Source organism: Nilaparvata lugens, chromosome X (genome assembly GCF_014356525.2).
Source record: "Nilaparvata lugens isolate BPH chromosome X, ASM1435652v1, whole genome shotgun sequence".
In the NCBI taxonomy this organism is placed as follows: Eukaryota; Metazoa; Arthropoda; class Insecta; order Hemiptera; family Delphacidae; genus Nilaparvata; species Nilaparvata lugens.
Window position 1 is genome coordinate 92,041,227 of NC_052518.1, and position 24,912 is coordinate 92,066,138.

At 35.0% G+C, this 24,912-nt stretch overlaps 1 protein-coding gene across 1 annotated transcript; it reads left to right on the forward strand.

The window, feature by feature from the left end:
• The first annotated feature begins 1,059 nt into the window (after positions 1 to 1,059).
• Positions 1,060 to 24,184, forward strand: LOC111056353 (transmembrane protein 234 homolog). The gene is made up of 7 exons (XM_022343714.2): positions 1,060 to 1,444; positions 3,014 to 3,193; positions 4,739 to 4,890; positions 5,824 to 5,893; positions 7,682 to 7,774; positions 15,286 to 15,487; positions 19,816 to 24,184. Exons 2-6 carry the CDS (start codon positions 3,184 to 3,186, stop codon positions 15,354 to 15,356), a joined length of 396 nt encoding a protein of 131 aa, XP_022199406.1. The 5' UTR covers positions 1,060 to 1,444; positions 3,014 to 3,183; the 3' UTR covers positions 15,357 to 15,487; positions 19,816 to 24,184.
• The last annotated feature ends 728 nt before the right edge of the window (positions 24,185 to 24,912 follow it).

Sequence of the window (24,912 nt, forward strand, 5' to 3'; positions counted from 1 at the left end):
ATATGCATTTGAAGGCCAGGGGCTATGATAGGAAGAAGTGCGTTACACGCATCAAATGTGCTAGACCTCCCACGACTCACCTCCTTTAAATATGCATTTGAAGGCCAGGGGCTATGATAGGAAGAAGTGCATTACACGCATCAAATGTGCTAGACCTACCTAGTCGTGGGTTCGAATCCCGTCGTTAGGCATGTACCTTTGAACATCTCATAACTCCCATTACCCACGCACAAGTAAAAAACTCATGTAGGCATCATCCGAAATGAAAAAATTACATAACCATAATTTTGGGACCTGCCGTCCAGCCCAATAAAATAATTATTATCAAACATCGATGTTCAAATATATTTTTCAAACATATAAATTTTAAACATCGTTATTTGCAGAAAATCGATTCTCGAAGATGATTTTCTGATATCGATCTTGAAACATGGACGTTCTGTTTTTTGTTAAAAGAGAAGAGAGCCTTGACCTTGATTGATAGACAGACGGCTTGGACTGCGAGGCAGGACTAATTCACCGGTAAACGGATTTTGGAACATTAATTAATACAACAATATGTTAATTAGTCTAATTACTATGTTGTGTTTACAAAATAGAATACTGTTTACTGTGTTCTCAAATTTGGAGGTTATCCTCATCTTATCTTTCGGTTATGTTGTCATGTTGTAATCTTAGACCAGATATAGAATCTGGTCTAATAAATTGAAGACCTATATCTCTATCTAGATATAGAATCCGGTCCAGATTCTATATCTGGTCTGAGGTAACCTGATCTCCAATTCGAAGGTCCCGCTAAAATCTTTGGCTAGAATGATGACGAGACGAAGGAGCACCTCCTTGAAAACAAAAGTCAACTTTTATAAATAACTGGGAAAAGTGTTTAATTTGTTTAATTCCTAAAAATAACAAAGCTCCCAATCTCATGATAATTTCAAATATAATTCTAGATAATAACAATTATGTAAACCGATATTGAAAAATTTTATTCACTTTTCTAAGGTTGTAGTGGTCAACCTGTCTAAACTTTCTGAACAGCTTCAGTACTTCAGTTTAGACTTTAGAGCCGCCATGCCGCCATTGCTCCATCTCCATCTATGACCAAGATCATTTCTTCACCAAGAAAGACGCCGAGAAAAGTTCAAGTTTTTTTCTAGCCCGGTACTCGATTTTTCAGCATTAGTTGTTAGGTTTTCTTGTGGAAGTTCGTAACAATTTATTGATGGATTTTGTAATTACTGGTCTGAATTATATGGATAATCAATTATCCCGCGAATGTAGTTTGACTTCGAAAAGGTTACTCAGTATGTTTGTAAACTAACCTTAATACATTTTTCCGTTTTTCATACAATAAAAATATAAATTGATAGATGATCTTGAACTTGCCCAACTATTAATAATCAATTATTGAAGAAATATTGAACAACATAGAAATGGCTATAAGGTAAGTGTCTTCAATAGAGTTTGCATGATAAAAACTCTAATATTGTTTGAAGTTTTACAAGATTTTAAACTCCAAGAACTATTGAATTAATCAAACTTTGATAATGTATAGGCTTAAAGATCAAAATACTAAGCCTGGACCGACAAATTAACGCGTCCATCCAAAACACGGGAGTAGCCCTAGAAAAATACCTTGCCCGGGCTGGGATTCGAACCCGGACCTCTGGAATATAAATGACAGCAGCAGTTAATACAGTGCGGCTATGGTCGGACCTTTAAGCTGGATTCCCACACCATTGTGACAGTGAAACTGACCGGTAAAGAATAGAATAGAAAAAAGTTAGAATATTTAAAGTTTATCCTAATTGGATTATTCATACACTTTAGGTCTTGCTGAGTGGGAACAGTCAAAACTCATGGAAATTATATTTTCACTGATCTGTGGTAATGTAGCTGTAATGTGCAATTTCTAAGCGCGCGGCTATAGCAGCGCTGTATTACTGTATGTCATTATAGTTATAGTCGATTTATGTTGACTATAGACTACAATAATACACAGTAATAGAATACAGCGCGGCTAGAGTCGCCGTTTAGAAATTCAATCTTGAGATTCATGTTCTAAAGTCATCACTTGATTAACATTGATCTGCCGTCTTTTGACGAAGCAGACAGCTTTTACAGTTCCGCATACCAAATCGGTTTAGAACGATGAAGAAATATAATGAACCAGGAGAATATTAATCTCTATTATGATCATTTATTAATGAAAACTTATATTTTCTTGGTTAATGCACTATATTTGAGATAAGGTGGAAATAAATGTGAGATTTGATTCTATTAAAATAGAGTAGGAAGCATTGAATTCACAGTAAAGAGCATGTTCCCTCAACTTCATCTATTCTCAGTTCAGGTTAGCCGATACGATTAAGGCGTTTTCACCCTCCTGTCTTCTAACAATACCTAGTCGTGGGTTCGAGTCCCGCCGGTAGGCATAATAATTTCATCAAATCACAAGCTTAAAGCTCATGTGGGCATCATCTGCAATAAAAATAACAATTTGATCAATTAAATATCGTTATTCAATCATATTTGTCTGTTAATAGACATATTCAACTGATAGACTGAAAAAGCAATATTCACGAAACCTGTTTTACTTCACATTATCGATTAATACCTATATACTTCTCGATATTGAATGATATCAATAATTAAGCATTCAACGTGCACCATTCCATCTGCTTTTGTCGGTGGTACATTGTTCATGTTCCAAGTTTTCATAAGCTCTGTCAACACTTGGAACTTAATTTGTAAGGTGCCTGGCCAACGTAAGGATCCATCACAGCTCTGTTTCAACTGATGAACTGCTAGCTTATGAAGTGAGTTGGCCGCATTCACTTCCACCTACACATGTTTTAAAAGAAACAAGCGGGCCGCAAATGATCTAGGCTCTGTTTATACTGCCGTGGGTTTTAGGCTACAGCCGCAGTGTATAATCGTAACCTCATTAATTGTCCACGCGTATTTTCTTTTGTAATAGCTCTTAATCACATTTTTCTCTATTGATTTGCAGGAAACAATGCTTCGCAAATGATGAGTCTACGATTACAAACTAGTCATCGCAAATGCTCAGACATTCATAATGATGTTGAAACCGGTATTGGAAACCTAGTGATTTTCTAGCTATCAAACCTTCACTCTGCAATAATTCGGCTTGGAATTCATAAGATCTCTTCAGAAAATATGTCTGCAGGTGAGCTATCCTAATATTGTAAGAAGATAGTGTCATCCTGCGACTCACTTCCAACACATAGGTTTTCCTTATAGGTGATGGTTTCTTGATCCATTCCGAGCTGCGATGTATCAACACACTTTTTTCTATGTAATTCACACGACATGCAGTCAAATATGCAAGTAAATAATCAAAATCTTTTACTTACTGACTGTAGTACTTTCGAACGTCTCGCGATCATTTTTAATAGTCAACAATTACTGTTCAACAGTCGACTGTTGAAAATTATCGTGGGACGGTTGAAAGTACTTCAGTCAGTAAGTAAAAGATTTTGATTATTTACTTGAAATATTTGACTTCATGTCGTGTGAAATACATAGAAAAAAGTGTGTTTTCCTTATGTTGGCAGTGCAGAAGATAAATTAATTTACTAGTTTCATATGTATTTCTATTTATTTTTCTACAGTATTTTCTACTTTTACAATTTTTATCTTAATCTATAATGTCCACATGATACTAACTGTAATTTGCCGACCAGAAAGCCGAGTTGACTAAGGTGTTGCGCCCTTAAGTCTGCTAGTGCTACCTGGTTCGAATCCCATCGAATAGGCATGGACGTTTGATCATCTCATAATTCACCCTCGCACTTCCCATTACCTACGCATAAGCAGAAAAGCTCATGCGGGCATCATCCGCAATAAAAAAATAGTTTTCTCTTCCAATAAATAAATTTTAATTTCAATACCTGCACTGGTACTGGTATTGCTTGTTCACGTTATATTATCATATCATAATGAGCTTGAACAATATTTTCTTTCAAGATCTGACTACTTGAAATCACTGTTTAAAAATTATTAATGAACACTGAGAAACCCTATGAAGAGTGAATTTGAAGAGTAGAAGTTGTGACTACAAGATCATTTTGAAGGTTTCCTGAAAAAATCATGATTCCAATCACTGAATACTTGGAATTCAGAAGAATGAATACGGGTGTGTGCACACAGAGAGTGGTCTTAGCAGGATATAGGAATACTGTACATAAGATCTATTTCCTTAGATCGCTGGAACTCGAAACGCCTGACAGCTCTCTGCCTGTACACACCCTTATAGAAAGGGATTGAAATTGGTTGTTAATAACAGTATTAATTAGTATAGATTGCTTCCTGTTTGCAAGATGAGTGTTGAACGAATAATGGTTTAGGAACTAGAACTATTTCCTCAATTTATAAACTATAATGTCATTTAATTTAATAATCTTAATTTCCGTATACATTGTTCTTCAATCAGTCTCAGATTTATTCAACAACAATCTGGGCTTAAACATGATTCACACATTTAGAATACATCTTAATAATTTTTTATCACTTCGAATACTTTTGGAACGACACAGCGTCTTATCATAATAAGCAGTTAGTAATGGAAAGTGAAATTGAAAATTATTAAAAAATTAACATTATTTTATGGAATTGCATCAAGGTAGGCTAATACTTAGTCATACATCATGATAATTTTCATTGATATTCTTGTATAGGTGAAAATTGAATTTCAATATTGAAAATTTGTCAGTTCTAGCGTTGCAGATGTTTACTGTCGCGCTGCTATGGGGCGTTACAAATCCATTCCTTAAAAGTGGATCAAAAGGGATAGAAAAGGTGGGCGCTGATGGTTTCCTACAAAGGATCATAAGGGAAATCATTTTCTTGGTCTTCAATTACAAGGTAAGTTGATTAAAATTCTATCGAAAATTCAATATTGTAGTATTTGAAGTATTAAAAGTGTTTGTGAGGATAATTATATCATTGATATAAACAACTATCTCTTCCCTTTTTACCATCTTATTCTGTGTCTTTCATTAGGCCTACAATTAAATTGTCTTGAATAAGAAGTAGCGTAGAAATATTCTCCTAACTAGCTTATGTTTGTACTTATTCATCGATCAATCAATTCATTCATTTCACAAACAAACAAAATGCAAAATAACAAATAAAGATATAAAAATGTGAAATAAAAGTTTAAATCCCTAGGCATACGCCCGATTGGGGTGTACTACTCCTAATAAAACAACTAAAAATACTCAGAGTAGTGAGGCCGCTCCGCTCTATGATGAATAAACTTAGCATAATAAACTATAACATAAAAGAAAATACTTTTTTCCTGCTACGGTAGCCCATAAGATGAACATAAGGATGAAATAATTACATTATGATAAATAAAAGGTGTACAGAGATTATACCTTAGGTACCATACATATTTCATTTCAAACAATGTTTAATGCTCATCTTCAAAACGGCTTCTCATAATTTCATTTGAAAAAATTTGTCTCCGAATAGAAAAACACGTTCTATGACCTTTATCGCTTCCCATGTTGAAAACATTCAATAATTAAATATGTATCATACTCAAAACTCGTATGTTCCCAATTATAGTTACTTGAAAAAATACAGGCTTGATTGACGCGCACCAGCCAGGGCAGTCTAGATCCCGTGGGGCATATAAAATAGAAACTGAAACTATAAATGATAGTCATTACAATTAAATGCTATTTTAAGTTGTTTGACTCCGCTGTCAACAAGCTATAATTTGATAAGTTATTTATATTTATTTTAGTAAAAAATGAAAGTATGTGAATTATTTGTTCGTTTGTTTTTCAGTATATGATACCATTCATCTTGAACCAATTGGGATCAGCAGTATTCGTTCTTTTAACACTTCAACAAGGAGGTAAATATATTAGTATATTATATGAGTGATACCGTTCAGATTTGAAGTGAATATCGCTATTGTTGCACCGCACCCCATCACCAACTTGAATCCCTGATCAGATTCCATGTCATCCATGTCATATTAATTACATACACATTAACGATTCAGTTGTAAATTATTAAAATTCAAACTATGCAGCTCTATTCAAATATTCAGTTATTTTTATGACTCTTGTTGTTTTCACTTGTTGTGTACCGTCATCTTTAGTCTAGTTTGCAATTGTGGATCCCCTCTATCGCTAGCTCGGCTATTGACGATCGTTCCCAAGAATAGTTAAATAAATTTATTCAAACAAACAAATGTATATTTATTCATACAAATAAATAAAACTAAATAACAATATTAATTCTGTAATTCTGATCTGACAGTCATTCGTAAGCAGCTCATTTATAATAGTAAGCAGTTGCACCAAAAATAATACTTCCCTTCAAATTTAATTGAACATTCAACTATAAAAGCTGTCCCACACAGAATACGAGATTGGATTATCAAAAATTTTTATTTGGAATTCATTAATCATTATCGGCGTGTTATTGTTAGATATGTGTGTTTGATATTGTATTATGTTATGTGAATTGTAATGGTGGAATGATTCCTTACTATCATTTTATTTTTATGTTGTCGTATTTATTATCTCATATCATGAATGATATGAGTATCATTTCAAGTCCACCCTTAGTGATATGGGTATCATGAATGTATAGGTTGTAGTTTTAGTATATTTTTCGATTGGTATTTGCAGTTTTTCGGTGCTGTTGAACATTAATTGCATTATGAATGGCTTGATGTTGAATAAATGACAGATATCTGTTATACAGAGTGGGGCAGAGCCAGTTTTTATTGTTAATTTTTGAAAATTATATCAGTTAAATGGCGGCCACCAGCAGCAATACACTGATTTAGCGTATTTTTGAAGTTTTCAAATGCATTTTGGCACACTGCGATTGGTAAGGCCTGTATCTCTTCTCTGATTCGCTCTTTTAATTCTTCCAAGGCGTGTGGACGATGTTTGAAAATATTATTTTTGAGGTAATCCCATAGAAAAGAATCGCAAATGCTTAAATCGGGTGAGCGTGCTGGCCACCCCAAGTCCACCCTTAGTGAGATAAGCCGCCCTGGGAACATTTGTCTCAACACATTCAATGAAATGTGGGCTGTAGCTTCATCCTGCTAAGACCATATTTTTCCCCAGTCAAGTTCTTCCAATTTGGGGCGCAGAAACGTTTGTAACATTGTCACATAACGCTGGGAGGTGACATTGACGGCGATGTTGCCATTCTCAAAGAACTATGGCCAGCACGCTCACCCGATTCAAGCAAATGCGGTATTTTTCTATGGGGTTACCTAAAAAAATAAAGGTTTCAAACATTGCCCACACCTTGGAAGAACTAAAGGAGCGGATCAGAAAAGAGATCCAGGCCTTACCAATCGCAGTGTGCCAAAATGCGTTTTAAAACTTCAAAAATACGCTACATCAGTGTATTGCTGCTGATGGCCGCAATTTAACTGATATAATTTTCAAAAATTAACAATAAAAACTACCGTACATTTCAAACAGACTTGAACCCATTAAAGAATGTTTTTATAAGTTGAACGGTTCATTACTTATAACCCTTCCAAACTCGTCAATCGGCTCTGCCCCACTATGTATATTCATACAGTGAATAATTGAAGGCATAGATTGGCGAATATATTGTTTTCTTCTACCCCAAATTGCATAAAATACTAAAAGAAATTATTTTCCAGATATCAACGTTGTGGTGCCTGTCACAAATTCATTAACGTTCGTCATAACTACTTTGGTTGGTTATCTAAAAGGCGAAGGGAAATTGAATAGAGGTTAGTATGTAATGAAATTTATTTATTTAATGATTCTCTTTTGCTTCTTTTCACGTTTGTGTTGTTGGTCTGCATTTGATAGACTATTCCTGTCCTCTCATTTACAAGGATGTAAGTTTTCGATTATGGTATTCTGACAAATTCGACCTTGTTTGAGTCAAGTACTAAGTTGAATTGAGGAGTCGCCATAGGTGCAGGTGAACTTAAAACTTTTATGTACATTAATTTTATCAAAAAATTGCTAAAAATTGTTGAGATTTCGTTTGAAATTTGTCATTTAAGCGTTAATTTCGGCTTGCTGTAACAGCTTCAGATGGATTTTAGGATTCTATATTAAAGATTAGATTGTATCAACTCCATACTCCTATTCACTTGAAGGAATGTGTATCACCCATTGTTAAGAGCACATGAATGAAACTGTTGTCATTGTAATTCTTCATTGAGAGGGGTTTTCTCACAATCCTACTTTGTCACCTTATTAAATTTATACAGAGTGGGTGAAAAGTCCGAGAATGGCTTGATATCTCATACACAAAGATAACAGTGGGTGTGATTGGGGATCCTACTCACATTGAAAAAAACTAATTTATAATGACTTTAAAAATCTGGTCCGCCATATTGAATGCAACTTCATTTTTTTAAATAGGAAGGTGGTCGTGCGATACATGATTTCGATAGGGAATTTGAAGAAAAAAATGAATGGTGGAAACCGCATATCGATATCTCAAACCGTTTCAGAAATATTCTCATTATTAATCAATACTATTCTAAGCAGAAAAGAGAGAAAAAAGTCTGAGAACGGCTTAGTATCTCATAAGAAGAAGTGATTCCAAGGTGGGTGAGATTAGTGATGCTACTCGAATTGAAAATACTACTTTACTATCACCTTATAAAAATCTGGTCCGCCATCTTGGATCCGCCACATTGAATGCAGCTTTATTTTTTAAAATAGGAAGGTGGTCATGAGATACATGATTTCGATACGGAATTTCAAGGAAAAATGAATAGCGAAAACCGCACATCGATATCGCAAACCGTCCAGAAGATATTCACATTATCAATCAGTAGCCTACCATGCAAATCAAAGATAAGATAAGATAATCTATTTATTCAACACAGCATATAATACAATATATATTTGAATATCGTCTAGTCACAGGTCATTCCTTGAGGAATTGTTGAAAATATACTCACATCAATGGACATAAAATAAGCACCAGTACAAAGACATCAGATACATAAAGTAGGTTTTAAAAGTAGTGCAAGACATAGAAATTTATTATTACTAGATGCTTCAATCATGTATTACAGAAATAATCATTGAAACTATAATAAGCTTTTGCAACAAGAAAGCTGTATAATTTCTTTTTGAATATATTCTTGTTTGTTAGGGACTGCAGCTCAATTGGTGAATTATTGTAGAGCTTTGAACCAATGTAAGAAGGCATTTTCTCAAACAGTTGAAGCCTATGCTGTCTTAAAGCTAATTTATTTCTGCCTCTAGTATTATGATTGTGGATGTCAGCGTTTGTGGCCAGATCTGAGATATGGTCGTGAGTGAAGACTAATAATTTGAAAATATAAATTGAGGGTAGAGTTAGAATGTTCAAATAGACGAAAGCCTCTCTACATGACTCATTAAATTTGAGTCCAGCCAAATAGCGAATAGCTCTTTTTTGGAATTTAAATATTTTTTGGAAGTGCAAATCTGCAGTGCTTCCCCATAACTCTATCCCATAAACAACATGGGAGTGAAACAATGCAAAGTAAACCATCTTTGAAACAGATAATGGTACAAATTTTACCATATTTCTTATCACAAAAAGATCTCTACTCACTCTACTAACTATTACATTTACATGCTCATCCCACACAAACTTGAATTCTAGCTCTAGGCCAAGTAATTTCACAGAATCTGTATTTCGTATACAATCATTTCCTATAAACAAATGTGGCTCAATCGCTCTGTGTCTCAGACTAAAATTTATTAGATTACTTTTTTCGAATTTACTGTCAGGGAGAGCGAATTAAAATACTGAACAACCCTATTACACACCAGATTACAATCAATTTCTAGGTCTTCCAAGTTTCTGTCCGCAAATATCAAAGATGTATCGTCAGCGTATAGCGTCAACTTATTTTGAGGTACAAGAGAAAAAATATCATTAATATATAGTATAAAAAGAAGAGGTCCCAAAATAGAACCCTGCGGTACTCCTGAGGATACTTTAACAAGTTTTGAAGCGGTTTGTTCCTGATCGCCTTGAATTGAAACATACTGATATCGATCAGACAGATATGACTTTATGAGATCATTTGCTCTACCATTTATACCAAGGCCATTTAATTTATCTAACAACAGGCTGTGGTCCACGCAATCGAAAGCCTTTGATAGATCTAGCATTACACCAGCCGTATATTTACCATCTTCAATGTTTGTTATCAGTCCTTCAAAAATCTCTATTAGGGCTGAAGTAGTTGATTTCTGTTTTACAAAACCATGTTGATTGGGTGAAATCAGATTGTGCTTAACAAGGTAGGATACCAGTCTAGTGAGAATGATGGTTTCAAAAATCTTTGAAAAAGCTGTTAAAATTGAAATGGGTCTGAAATTATTTATGACATGTTTGCTACCTTCTTTGAAAAGTGGAATAACTTTAGCTATTTTTAAAATGGCCGGAAATTCACCAGATTCGAGCATAGAGTTGACGATGCAAGATATTGGCTGGGCAATGGCTCTTTTACAGTGCTTTAACACCCTCAAGGAGACATCATCATGACCAATGCTATTTTTTGGCTTAAATCTATCGATAGTCTGTAAGATCTCATCTTTGTTAGATGGTATTAGGTAGAAGTGCTCAGATGGCGGAACTGGAACATTCTGGTTGCTTATAGGAGTATTATTAGAAGTCAGTTGTGTTTTATTTAAATCTTTACTTAATCTTTGAGCAACACGAGCAAAAAAATTGTTAAATTCGTCTGCAATACGTCTTTTGTCAGTAACATGTTCATCCTCAATATCAAGTCCTAGTAAGTCAATTTTTCGTTCAAACCCTTTACCTCTAAATTGATTTATTAGCTTCCAACTGGTTTTAGATCTATTTGTTGAATTTTTAAATTACCATAGAATCCTTTTTTTGCTCTGGTTACTAGCTGGTCATAATGATTTTTTACACTGTTGATAAGAGATGTATCTAAATTTGGTATTGCGTTTGCCTTCCCTGTTGCAAATTCAAGCACATTTCTAATTTGTTTAATTTCTTCAGTCATCCAGTTACCACCGCTACGTTTCTTCCTTTTCGTCGTAGGTGAGGGCTTGGTCACCATAGCAAAATGAATGTTATAATAGTGAAGAAAGGTTTGATGGAACAACTCATATTTGTTGTTTGTTACATTTTCGGAGGCAACAGCACTCCAATCTACAACTGACAAAGCCGCCTCAAAGCCAACCATATTATTGACACTGCAATCATGGAATGTAACATAGGAAACATTTTTTGCAGTGGGAGTACAGTTCGTAAAATTCAACACAATAGACTGAGCAGTGTGGTCCGATAGCCATGAGTGTATTACGTCTACATTTATATTAGTCAATGAGGAACTAGTAATTATATTATCAATGGCCGTTTTACTAAGCTCTGATATTCTAGTGGGAACTTCAATATTGTACCTTAAACTAAACTGATCCAGTACATTCAAAAAAGCTCTACGTTGGGAAGAATCGATCAATAAGTCAATATTGAAATCACCTGCACAGATTAATTTGATTCCCATATTCGCCGACAATTTCTCAAGGACATCAATCAGATTGTTGAAAAATAAGTTTATGTCACCATTTGGAGGCCGATAAATACCTAGAAGTACGTATACTTCCTTATTTATTATTTATATTGAACTTGGAACAAGCTAATTCAATGCATCCCTCTATACAAAAATCCTCTATGTTCATTTTAACTATGTTACGGGGCTGTTGATTACCGCACGTACTGTGGTATGTAGCAACGCCACCCGTACTCTTATTAACTCTACAATAATAATCAATTAGACGCATATTTTGTACATTCAAACAAGTTAGCTCCGTGTTTTTAAACCGTGTTCAGTTAGAATTAGGAAATCCGGTCGTTCCAAGTCAAGGAATATTTCTAGTCTATCTATTTTGTTATTTAAAGATCTAATGTTCTGGTGTATAAATTTTATTTTCAGAGGCGCTGACTTATTTGTTTGAGCAGATAAGGCATCATTATTGACAAAATTCAACCGATATTGATTAGTATCAATACCGGCCAAATGGTCTAGTTTTTTAAAGGAATAGGTTTATCAATTTGAATAGATGTATCTGTGATTAAGTTCCCTAAAAATCTGATCAGCAATGTAGCGCTTACCCCTGTTGTTCAAGTGAAGCCCATGATTTGTATGAAAGCGTCTCCCCAGCTTACCCAGCTCCAAAAGAGTGACATTTCCAAAGCGATTACACGTTTGACAAAAACTGCCACTCAGACAGAGGAGGAGGAGGAGGAGGAGGAGGAGGAGGAGGAGAGGAGGAGGAGGAGGAGTGATTGATATGGGAAATGAGGAGGCGGGATAGGCTGAAAAGGAAGGCGATTACACGTTTTTGTAAAAGAGTGACATTTCCAAAGCGATTACACGTTTTTCGTATCTGAATATTTGCTCATTCAACCAATTTATTAACGCACGACCAATCAGGGAGGTCATACCTGTGAGGAACATCGAATACGAGAGCTCTAGTATGTCTCAAATCTGACAGTCTCCTGCGTGAAACTGATATTAAATTCTTGGCCTCATTTCTGGCTATATCGTTAGTTCCAGCAATAAATACAGCGGCATCCAGCGGACCTAAATCAGAGCAGTCACCACCGCTCTCACTGGTCACATCTTGAAAAACAGCTCCCGGCTTAAGTGTACCTGTTACTTGACATTTTTCATTTTTGTCATTCATCAATTTATCAACGACATTACGACCCTGACTATCCATGAAAAGTTTAATTTTTCTTATAGGATCAGAAGCTTTTGACTTGGGCAAAAGAGATTCTCTCTCTAGATCAACATTATTCATTGAAATAATCGGTTGTGGAAAATCACCATTTGTAGCTTCAAATTCATCAGTCTGATGCTTCAAATAATTGACAATAGTGTTCAGTACATGCAATATTTGTTTCTTAGCGTCAAATTTCCTAAATTTAAAATTATTATAAATACCAGGACAATTATTTTTATTTCTAATTTTAATGTAACTTTCAAGATGAAAAAGTGCAAAGATGCCACAGTCGAAAGAATTTTGCTGCTGCAAACAATCAATATGAACCACTCTATCTGAATTGAATGTTGGTTTTAGCCTCTCTATTAAGATATTTAAAGATCTGTTATTATACTGTCGCAATGAGTCAAAATTATAAAACGTTTTGACAATATGATCAAAGACAACTAGGCTCCAGTGAGAGCCAGTCCATCCATCCATACAATTATTGGTGCGACTGTCATTCAGAATGAATGCAATATTTCTGTTTACACACGAATTTGAACTTAAAAAAGAGTGATCATATTCATTATCATTGACAATAAGTGATCCTACAACCGTGTCAACAACAATTAAATCCTTACAGCTAGAAAACATTTTCCTACAATATACATTTATGTCATTGTCCGTGAGTAATTCATCATTTATGAATGTATGTAATCGGTCAATTAGAGTTCCAGTAGGCGTACTGTCTCCAATTTTAACAGTCTGTGTTGTTGCATCTCTAGCAGCATCCAGGCGCTGCATAAATTGAATATCTAGATTGATTGATCTGTCCAAGGCCGCATTACACTGAATCTCTAACTCCTCAAGACGAGATTTCAACAGTTCATTTTCACTTCTTAACTGAGAAAGTTCATCATTTAATGGACCAGATAGAAGGTTCGAATTATTATCTGATACCAATAGTGATTGATTGAAGTCAATATTTTGTTTCTCCACTTGGGTAGCAAAGCCATCAGTAACAAGGGATGGTGACGAAAATTCGGGTAAAGAATGCGTTTAAATATTATCACACTTGTGTGTACCAGCTAAGTCAACAATGCTATCACACGTTATATTAGTATTTAAGGAAGCCGCGCAATCCTTATCAAGGCACCGCCACGTGATACGATTGCTAACAGTAGAGCTGAAAGATTTTCTGTATTTATGTCCTTTATATATAATTCCAGGTTTACCCTTTGAAGTTTGAAAAAGATTAATACTTTCCATTTCAATGAGAATGAGTAATCAGCGTTGTCAGAGACAAAGACAACAGATAACACAAGTAATGAGAAGCTACAGATTTCCAACAATACTCTTGGTTGCTATGGCAACGAGTTTCCCACCAGAAAATCAAAAGTCCGCACAGCTGATCATACCAATTGACGGTTCAAAAGCACATTCCAATACAGAACTGTCTTATCTTATCACTTGAAATGAAACGGCCGAAAAGACGGTAAATTTGTACAGTTTGACCCACCAAGATAAACATTCAGTGTATATATCTGTCATTCAAAAAGTTCCAAAATATATAGTATGAACAACAGAATCTGACATTGGATCTGACGCTTTTAAAGTCATAGTGAAGTAGTATTTTCAATTCGAGTAACATCCCCAATTACACCCACCTTGGAATCACTTCTTTTTATGGGATACTAAGCCGTTCTCAGACTTTTTTCTCTTTTCTGCTTTGAAATAGTATTGATTAATTAAAATATATTATTGATTATTGAATAGAATTAGTATTGATTAATAATGTGAATATTTCCGAAACAGTTTGAAATATCGATATGCGGTTTCCACCATTCATTTTTTCTTGAAATTCCCTATCGAAATCATGTCGCATGACCTTCCTATTTAAAAAAATGAAGTTGCATTCAATACTGCGGATCCAAGATGGCGGACCAGATTTGTATAGTCATTGTAAAGTAGTTTTTTAAATTTGAGTAGGATCCCCAATCACACCCACCGTCAAATTACCTTTGTGTATGAGATATTGAGCCGTTCTCGGACTTTTCACCCACTCTGTATGTAATGTGATATCATTATTTATATTGAATTGATTACTCATTATATAATATTATGCTAGTTCTGTTTCTCACTCACAGATTAAAAATTGAAAATTCAATAAATAAAACGACATTCTAAAATATGAATGGAAAATAGATAAGAATTTTTAGTTCTGTGAGGGAAGTAGGGTGTTTTGTAGTGTTTGAATAAAATGAATTCCGCTGCCCTGGTTGAACATTGTCGAAATCTAGAGGTCCAACATGAAACATTCCATTATTTTTCTGAATAAAATTAGCATTTTATTCATAAGCCGCCCTCTGGCGTGTCAGCAAATTCCAGATTCGAATTGAGCGCCCCAAAATACATATAGAACTGTAGTGAAAAATTCTTTCGGGGCTGTTTCCTGAAAAACGTCTATTTGACTGGACTATTAGTAAATATACAAACTATACCCGTCCTTAAAGTGATTTATCTTTTCTTACAGATTCAATAATTGGACTCATTCTCATATCACTTGGCTCAACCTGCTTTATACTCAACAACTCATCGACTTAAATAATAACTCATAAATAATGATGGTTTGAAATGGTCATCTTGATCATCATAATTCATGGACCAAGGATTCTGAGACCTGTTTTCTGTTATGGTGGCAGTTGCTGTTTCTCTTTCCATGCTGCTACAAATTGGTAAATAAGTTGATAACTTTTTTAAGTTTCTATTACAATTTAACTTGACTAATTTGACTCAGAAAATAGTTTAGAACAGACGCTAGATGCCATGCGCCAGATCCCCAGTGGCCCGTTTCTTGAAATTCACAAGTTGACATATTCACCTATGAATTGTAACGAAACACATAATTGAATTCACTATTGAAGCTAGCCATCTCTAAGTGTAACAACGTTTTATACGCAATCTCGTGGTGCGGCTACTATCGCATGTTAATGAACTTGTAGCTTTTAGGAACATCATATGTTTTCATTGTGACTAACTTTTTACTTTTGAAGAACATCATATATTTGTATAGTGACATTATATTCCTCTACCTTCATTTGTATGTAACTAGAGAATATTTTTTACTTTTGAAGAACATCATATATTTGTATAGTGACATTATATTCCTCTACCTTCATTTGTATGTAACTAGAGAATATTTATTATTTTATGATTCACTTTCAAAAATTCAATTTCAAATCAAAAGCTCATATGAAAAAGTATTAGTTACCTACCTATTGAGTTGAAATTTTGGCCGGTTTTCACCAGTGATAACCGGTTATTAAAGGAATTAAATGGATATCATAAAAATAAAAAGTGGCCATCCCTTGTGAATTTCGAAAAAAATCAGGTGATTAGAACACATTTTGATATCGACAATGTAACATGAAAAGTAATAAGTCCATGTTTATGAATATATATAACTTGTGACTTATAATAATAATTCATTTAGCCTACTTTCGAGAAACGAGCATCAGATGTAGCATGTATATAACACAAGTATAGATGCACAGGTTACAACGTGTAGCGAATAAAGGTCTCATAGTGTTCAATTAGTGTTGTAGCGCCTACATTTGAATGGCTTACGAAATATATGTGGAAGGCTGTAGGTAATTCTATTTCAATACGAGGGAAAACAGCTCATTCAACGACTCAAGATCTTGGCTCAGATGCTACAGGATTTTGGTCAAGATGAAGAATATAAGGTAATACAAACCATTGGCCTACATTCAACAGGAAAAGAGATTCTGTTTAGTATTGTTTAGTTTGTCAATAAGAACTATATAATCAAGCAATGATAAGTAGTGTATGACTGGTCAGGGATTTGTGATATGAATTTGAGTATATAATACATATAGTCCAGGCAATGAATGCTCAAAAAAGGGTATAGAGGGAAAAGTTTGGAAGACAATTTTTGACCCCGCAGTTATGTTTAGGGTGATGAGGAGGTAAACATATCAAAAGTCCCCACCCCTACCCCATATGCTAAGGGGGTGGGGGTGGTTCAAGAGTACCATTTTTTGGTTTCTCGCATATAACTCGAAAACTACGCATTTTACAGACATGACTATGCTATAAAAAATTAAAGCTTACATAATTTCCTATAATATTTATTTAACAACTTTTTCTATATCTCTTTCACTTTTCGAGATATCCGCTCTAAAAGATGTAAAATTTTTGAAAAAAACACATTTTCCCTCAATTCTTTGCTATTTTTGCTCTTATAACTTTTTGAATATCGATGGGAAAAATCCATGCTGATCATGAGCTTATAGAGCATCAAATTCTCTTCAATTTGGTGTATAATTTCACAAGTTTACGCACATCCCCACGACTGTAGCAGCAGCTTCAGTGTTGAGTGTGAGATCTTCTGTTATGCAAAAATTGACAAAGGAATTTGGAGAGAATGTTTTGAACACAATTTTTGACTTCGCAGCTTTGTTGGGACCAGTTAGGGGGTGAACATATCAAAAGTCCTCATCCCTATCCCTTTTGCTAAAGGGGTGAGGGTGGTTTAAAAGCTGAATTTTTCAATGTTTTGCTTACACGCTCATATCTTGAGAAAAATGCGTTCAACCGACATGACTAGCTATTCAGAAATAAATCTTGATAAATTTTCTACAATATTTGATCCGTGGTGATTTGTGATATCTTCAACAGTTTTCGAGATATAGGCTCTAAAAAGTGTAAAATTGTTAAAATAACAACTCTTAATCATATTTTTGATGTTTCAGGGCCTACAACTCTCCAACAATCCATAATAAAAATGAATGCTTACCGTATATTTGTAGAGCATTGTTTTCTTTTCAATTTGATGTATTATTTTACTACTTAATGTTTTCCCTCTATTGTTATAGCGGATTCAATGTGGGGGGTGAAATTTTTATTTTGTAACAATTGATCACTTGACAATGAAATTTGAGTCTGGAACATCTGGTACACATTTTTTGACTTTGTAGCCTTATGAAGAGAGTTGTAGGCCCTGAAACATAAAAAATAGGATTAAAAGCTGTTATTTTAACAATTTTACACTTTTAAGAGTCTATATCTCGAAAACTGTTGGAGATATCACATATCACCACAGAACAAATATTGTAGAAAATTTATCAAGCTTCATTTCTGAATAGTTAGTCATGTCGGTTAAACGAATTTTTTTACAAGATATGAGCGTGTAAGCAAAACATTGAAAAATGCAACTTTTAAACCACCCTCACCCCTTTAGCACAAGGGATAGGAATGAGGACTTTTGATATGTTCACCCCCTAACTGGTCCCAACAAAGCTGCGATGTCAAAAATTGTGTTCAAAACATTCTCTCCAAATTCCTTTGTCAATTGGTCTGTTTTTGCATAACTGAAGATCTCACTCTCAACACTGAAGCTGCTGCAACTATCGTGGGGATGTGCGTAAACTTGTGAAATTATACACCAAATTGAAGAGAATTTGATGCTCTATAAGCTCATGATTAGCATGGGTTTTTCCCATCGATATTCAAAAAGTTATAAGAGCAAAAATAGCAAAAAATTGAAGGAAAATGTGTTTTTCAAAAATTTCACATATTTAGAGCGGATATCTCGAAAAGTGGAAGAGATATAGAAAAAGTTGTTAGATCAATATTATAGGAAATTATGTAAGCTTTAATTTTTTATAGAATAGTCATTAGTCATGTCTGTAAAATGCATAGTTTTCAGGTTTTATGCAAGAAACCAAAAACTGGTACCTTTGAAGCACCCCCACCACTTTGGCACAGTGGGTAGGGGTGGGGACTTTTGAAATGTCTACCTCCGTACTACCCTAAACAGAACCACGGGGTCAAAAATTGTCTTCCAAACTTTTCCTTCTATAATACTTCGTTGACTGGGCTAATACTCAAAGGTGAGAAAAAAAATCTGAACATAAAAAGGAGTTTTCTATTCAGGACTGATCACAAACTTACTTGTATGAATAGACCATTAACTCCAACAGGCAAACTCCTCATCTATGCCATTCGGTGAAGCATCTAATAATTTCTTCTCAATTGTTATCTTGAACAGGTCAAGCCGCTCAATACTCTAGAGAATTATACGCTGTAAAGTTGTTCTCATTCCAATGCTGCAGTTCTATGTTGCGGTTATTGCATATGAACTCCTTCGTTCCTGGTATTTATCTATGATAAATATTATGATGTCCCCTGAACATCTTCTCCTTCTTCTTCACCAGAATATCAGTTTCCGTGAAATATATTGATGGAACTGTGAGCACTCCATATTTTTCAAACAAATTTTTACACAACTCCCATGGCTGCAAGATGTCATTGATTCTGAGATCGTTTTCTTCTTGAAAATTTTGAAGTCACAGAAAAGTAATATTTCAAATTTGATTAAGTTCCTCAATCATATTAAACCGCTATCTATTTTCTCAGCCATCTTGTATGTTTCTCATTGCTACTTTTTTATGTGTTTATTATCAATTTTATGTCTTTATTATCAATTTAATATTGAACCATGCATATTTATACTTTACTTTTTTCTTTATTCTCAGAAATGACTCAATGATGAGGATTTTTTTTTGAAATATTATTATAATATTTTCGATTTGCAACGGTCACCAGCGGGCAAAGTTTATTCTTTTGCTGGTGATGCCATAGGCTATATAATACGTAAATTATATATACATACGTAAAGAGATATTTATGATTTTGTATTATTATTTTCTTATTTTTAAGTTAACACTTGTATTTTGTTTAAATTTATTGTTCATCATATTTGATTTGCTCTTTATTTGTGATTGTTTTTTTAAATGGCGAAATAAATGATTGAGATTTGAAAAAAAAATATATATATATATATATAAAAAACAAATCAAATAAAGAATGCAGGGGAGAATCATAATATTATGATAATATGCATAACTTATATGTTCATCATAACTTGGGGGCATGCATTCCATTCAAGTTAAAGCTATTGTTTTATTATGGTCAAAAAATATTACTAAACCACTTTTCTATTCAATTCTATTTGAGATGAATGTGGCTGGTGTTGCAGGAAACATGCACAGGACTGTACATGTGCAGCAGATGGGCGCATGCACACCAACAGCTACTAGTGCGCAGCTCTCTCTGCGCATCCACCAAGTGCAACCTCGTCTCTTTGATAATGGACTGCCACAGGACAAGGTGCCAACCGCCCATCCCGTGCCTGCCGACCAAAGATAAGATTCTGTGATTAAATACAAAAAGTTCATTCAGTTTAACCATACAGAAACAATATCGTAAGTTTGTTTACGCTATTGTTTCTCTATGGTTTAACCTTCCGGCAGTCGTGTTGTAAAAAGTGCAGCAGTTGATGATTTTTCAGTTTTAAAAGCCTAATTTTACTTTGCGGGATTTCAGGCTATCATCTATGCCTTCTACAACATCCCTCCCAACCACAATTAAAGACAATTTACATTAATAAATAATGCATTAATTGTTCTAAAAAGTAGATTTATCATCTTAATTACTGACTGTTGTTAAACGTACATCACGCGACTGTTTGTGCTTTACCAACAGGATGATACTAATTGGAAATTAGATTGTGGCATTATTTGCAGTGCTAAACATTTTAAAATGAGTATCAAATACAACTTGGAATAATTTTTTTTCATAAATACCAATTCAGATTAAAAATCTTTTCATCTTATGAAAGATGAATATATCTTTCATAGAAAAAAACTGTTTAAAAATATAACACGAGATCACTCATGTTATTCTAATGGACGCGATTACCGGAAGGTTAATGAAAGAATACACAGTCGCAAACGACTGAAATATGACCTTATTTTGTAGTTTATAGGATTATCTTAGGAGTTCTGAACATGGAGCATTGTCTTTGCTCACTCCCATTTTACATACTGTTGTAACTGAAACAAGTCAATACGTCAAAATGGATAGTCTTCCTGCACTGGCAACAGAAGTAAACCTTGTGTGTTGGAAGTGAGTCGCAGAATAATATAGATTGTTAATATAAGTTTCAGATTGGTTAACTTTTTCAGATGTGCTCCCTCAAGCTCAATGTCGTACCCCCCCCCCCAATTTATGTAAAATTCTGTTTCAGTCCCCCCCCCCCTGGGATAAGGGACCTTGCAACAGATCTCTCTCCACAAGAATCTCAAATACGTCAATTCTTTCTTCCCCTGTTTGCTCCCCTGATTTGTTATTGAAATGTTGAAAGATTATAGTAACAACTAGAAAATAATTTCAGAGTGAATGAATAAATATCGTACAATTTTTCAAAAAATTATAATTAATAATATATATAAGGCAATCATGATTAATCATTTTAATATAAATAGTTAATTTTGCAGAGTTAATACATTCTTTCAATTATATTTTAATTACGTATAAATCTTCCAATAAAATCACTTCACTTGTATGGCCATGGGCTACTTTAAAAACAAATATAAATCAATTCAACGTCTTTTGAAAATGAAAGTAAATTCGAGTCCTTTCACTATCACTTCACATCAATAATTATTCACTGTTATGTACCGGGTGCTTCAAAAAAATGTATACACACTTTGAACTTTCATAGAAAAATTATTTACCGTTCTACAAAGTTAAATTTCAGGAAAATAGAAAGCTGATAGTCCAATGTAAATGAAACATAAATAACAAATAATGTTAATACTGTTCAAATTGGTGACCTGCAGCATCAATACAATTCTGAGTACGATTCACCACTGATTCTGTACATCGTATCAAAACGTCCAATGAGATTTCTCTACACACTGCTTGAATCTCATTCCAAGGAATGTCTAGGTTACGTGGTTTACGTTTGTACACCTCATCTTTTACTGTGCCCCACAAGAAGAAATCCAGTGGTGTAAGGTCTGGAGAGCGTGCTGGAAACTCGATTGGCCCCCTGCGTCCTATCCATTGGCCTGGCAAATTTTGATCCAGGTAAGCTCGTACGTCCCTGTAATAGTGCGGCGGAGCACCATCTTGTTGAAAATAAAAATCATCATTACCGTATAATGCACGAATGGCAGGAAATATGGAATCAGCAAGCATTGTTAGGTAATTAATACCAGTTACAGTGCCTTCAAATCGAAAAGGTCCAATGAGTCCCCTTGAACACAAACCGCACCACACATTTACACCAGGCAAATTTACAGCTTTTTCAATTGTAATGTGAGGATTTTCTTCACCCCAGTAAACACAATTGTGCCTATTGACAGTTCCATTAAGTTTGAATTGGGCTTCATCCGACCAAATGATGCTACCCATAAATCCTGGTTCACGTATCACCATCTCCTGAATCCATTCACAAAATTGCAACCTTCGATCTGGATCGTCGTCATTTAGCTGTTGCACCAGCCTTGGAATGTAAACACGATACTTGCCTCTCTTCAGAATGCGTAGCACGCTGCTAGCACTTACATCACTTTCACGTGCCCCTTGCCTTGAAGATTTGTTAGGAGACCGTTGAAACAGTTCCAAGACTGCCGTTGATGACTCATCACTTGTAGCTGTTCGAGGCCGACCTGAATGACCTTTATGCACATCACACACTGTTCCATGAACTTCGAATTTGTCTCGTATGCGTGTAATTGTTAATCTTGAAGGTGGTTCTGTATCATACTCCCTTCTCCACTGTCTTTGAACTTCATTTACATTCTCAAACTTCCAGTACCACTTAATAACCTGCTTACGTTCTTCAAAACTCAAACGTACGTCCGCCATGTTGTTATTACAAATTCCAACTAACAATATAACATAAAGGGACGATTATGCTGCCACCTGGCGAAGAAATATAACATTAGCCTTGTAGAGCGGAAAACTACGATTGTTTAAAGGGTTTATACATTTTTTTGAAGCACCCAGTACTTTTCAATGTCAATGTTTGTAGTTTGCACTTTATATAAAACTCTTACACTAGTCCCACTATTTTGTAAAAATGTATCTTCTTTGCTGCGTCTTCTTCTATCTTCCTTCTTTTTCTTCCCACTGTTCCGTTTGAGCAGTCTCTCTCTCCTCCATGCCCTATAAAAAATACAAACTATCATTAAAATCAGAACATTTCAAACAACTAGTTTCGGCCTTTGCACACTTTAAAATGGCCAAAGGCTGAAACTAGTTGTTTAAAATATTTTAAATAAAAGGGTACTTCATGTTTTTATATTGTTTTTAATAAATCTTCCAATCTATAGAGAAGTGGCCATATACTTTTAATGTTGCTCTGTTACCAATATCTCTTTCACTTTTCTTTTAAATGCGTTTTTCATAATGTTCTTAATGATTTTTTCATAATGGTCTTAATGGTTTTTTCATAATGGTCTTATGAAAAAGTAAAATAATAATAAAGTTATACTGTCATATATAGTGTAACGGATTTTATTACTGTCAATGGGCTTGCTAATAGATTTTATTTTTATCAAAATAATAACTCATAAACTTTTTTAAAAGGGGGTTTTGATGAGCGGAATAGGGTTTATTTTCAAAATACCGAAAAACTAATTATTAGGAAATTTGGTACCTAGTAGTATTCATCCTATTCGGGATGATGATAGATAAAAAAATATACTAGAAGATGGGTAAATATAATTTGAAACTGGCAATGACAATAAAATATGTGATTTTTGTACTCACCGCTATTAATAACGAGTTGCCTACGTGCACATGTCTCTCTCAGCCAACTGCGTACTCGCTATTCCGCAAATGTGGATTTGTAGCATATATTTATTACGGTAACACACGGCACGACGACACGAGATGCAAAAATACACGAGATGCTAGAAACGACTCTCGGCACGAGCTACTAGATACCGCAACTTCCGGGACCGCACTGCTCTTTTTCCCGTCACTGCCGGATCATTACTTGCATTGTCCTGTTGTCATTTTGCCAGTGGATATGAGGAATGGTAGAGGAACCTAAATTGTTTTCAACTATTATCTCTTCACTAGGTATTGAGAGTTCTGTCCAGGGTAGTTCCCAGGTAGATTGGATGTGGGCTTGCCTGAATGACAGTGCCACAGAAATTCACTGTATGAACTGCTCTAGACTGCTTGCTATTCAGGTGAAATGCAGTTATTCTTATCTTGCTTGGGTTTGGTTTTAATCCCCAGCACTGCAGGTAATTTGTTAAGGTATTGATGTATTTTTGAAGCACTTCACCTGTTTCTTCAATGGTGCTTGCCTGTATAGCCTGTGCAATATCATCCACATACATAAACTTGCGGCCTTTAGTAGCTGGGATGTCTAATGCATATATGTTGAACAATACTGGAGATAGTACAGAACCTTGTGGGACCCCATTGTTTAGGACTTTCTTCTTACTTCTAACATGGGTCTCCTGTAGAGCAACAACATCAATTCTGTGTTGTTTGGTGAATTTTTTAAGTATCTTAGCTTTCGAGATACCTTCTATATTAAGTTGAAAAATCCTTTAATTACTACCAACTTCAAGTCGAGCGTCATGGCTCTGAGAAGAACCGATTTTTTCCGCTGCTTTCCACTTTCTATCTCTAAATGTATCACTGCGATTGCCGGGAGGCCGATGTACGGCGTTCGGCACCTTGCTGACCATTTCAATTGAGCACGAAACAGATAGTATGCGCGGAAAGCCTTGCTCAGCCTTTGTATGCAATCATTGCTAACCTACTAACTAATACCAATATTTTCCCACCCAGCGATTTATGAGGACACAGACCAGTAGGGAAGAAGAGTTTGCGTCCTGGCAGATGTTGTTGTCTGTCCGCTATGGCGGAAGAGGAGAGGAAAATGAAAATAAGAGTTTTGACCAAGGGAGACCAAAAGTATAGAAGAAAAGTAAAGAATGACACAAAGCTTAGTCAATGGAGAAGTGCCATTCTAGAAGTTAATAGCTCCAAAGCAGTGAGAAGACTAAGAGGGGACTAATAAGAAGGGTTTTGGAGAGACTGATTGCAGTTGCATTAGCAACTGGACGGTGGGATCGCCAACCCCTACACCTAGATAGTAGATCAATACATTGTTCTTCTCCTTGCCTTATTCCCATTATTTGGGGTCTTCTAGTACGCAGTCGCTAATTCACACGATCCTGGGTTGTCTCATTTGTAACATTTAATTGTTCCATATTCTTATGGACTAGCAACATCCATGTGAGGCGAGGTCTGCCTCAGC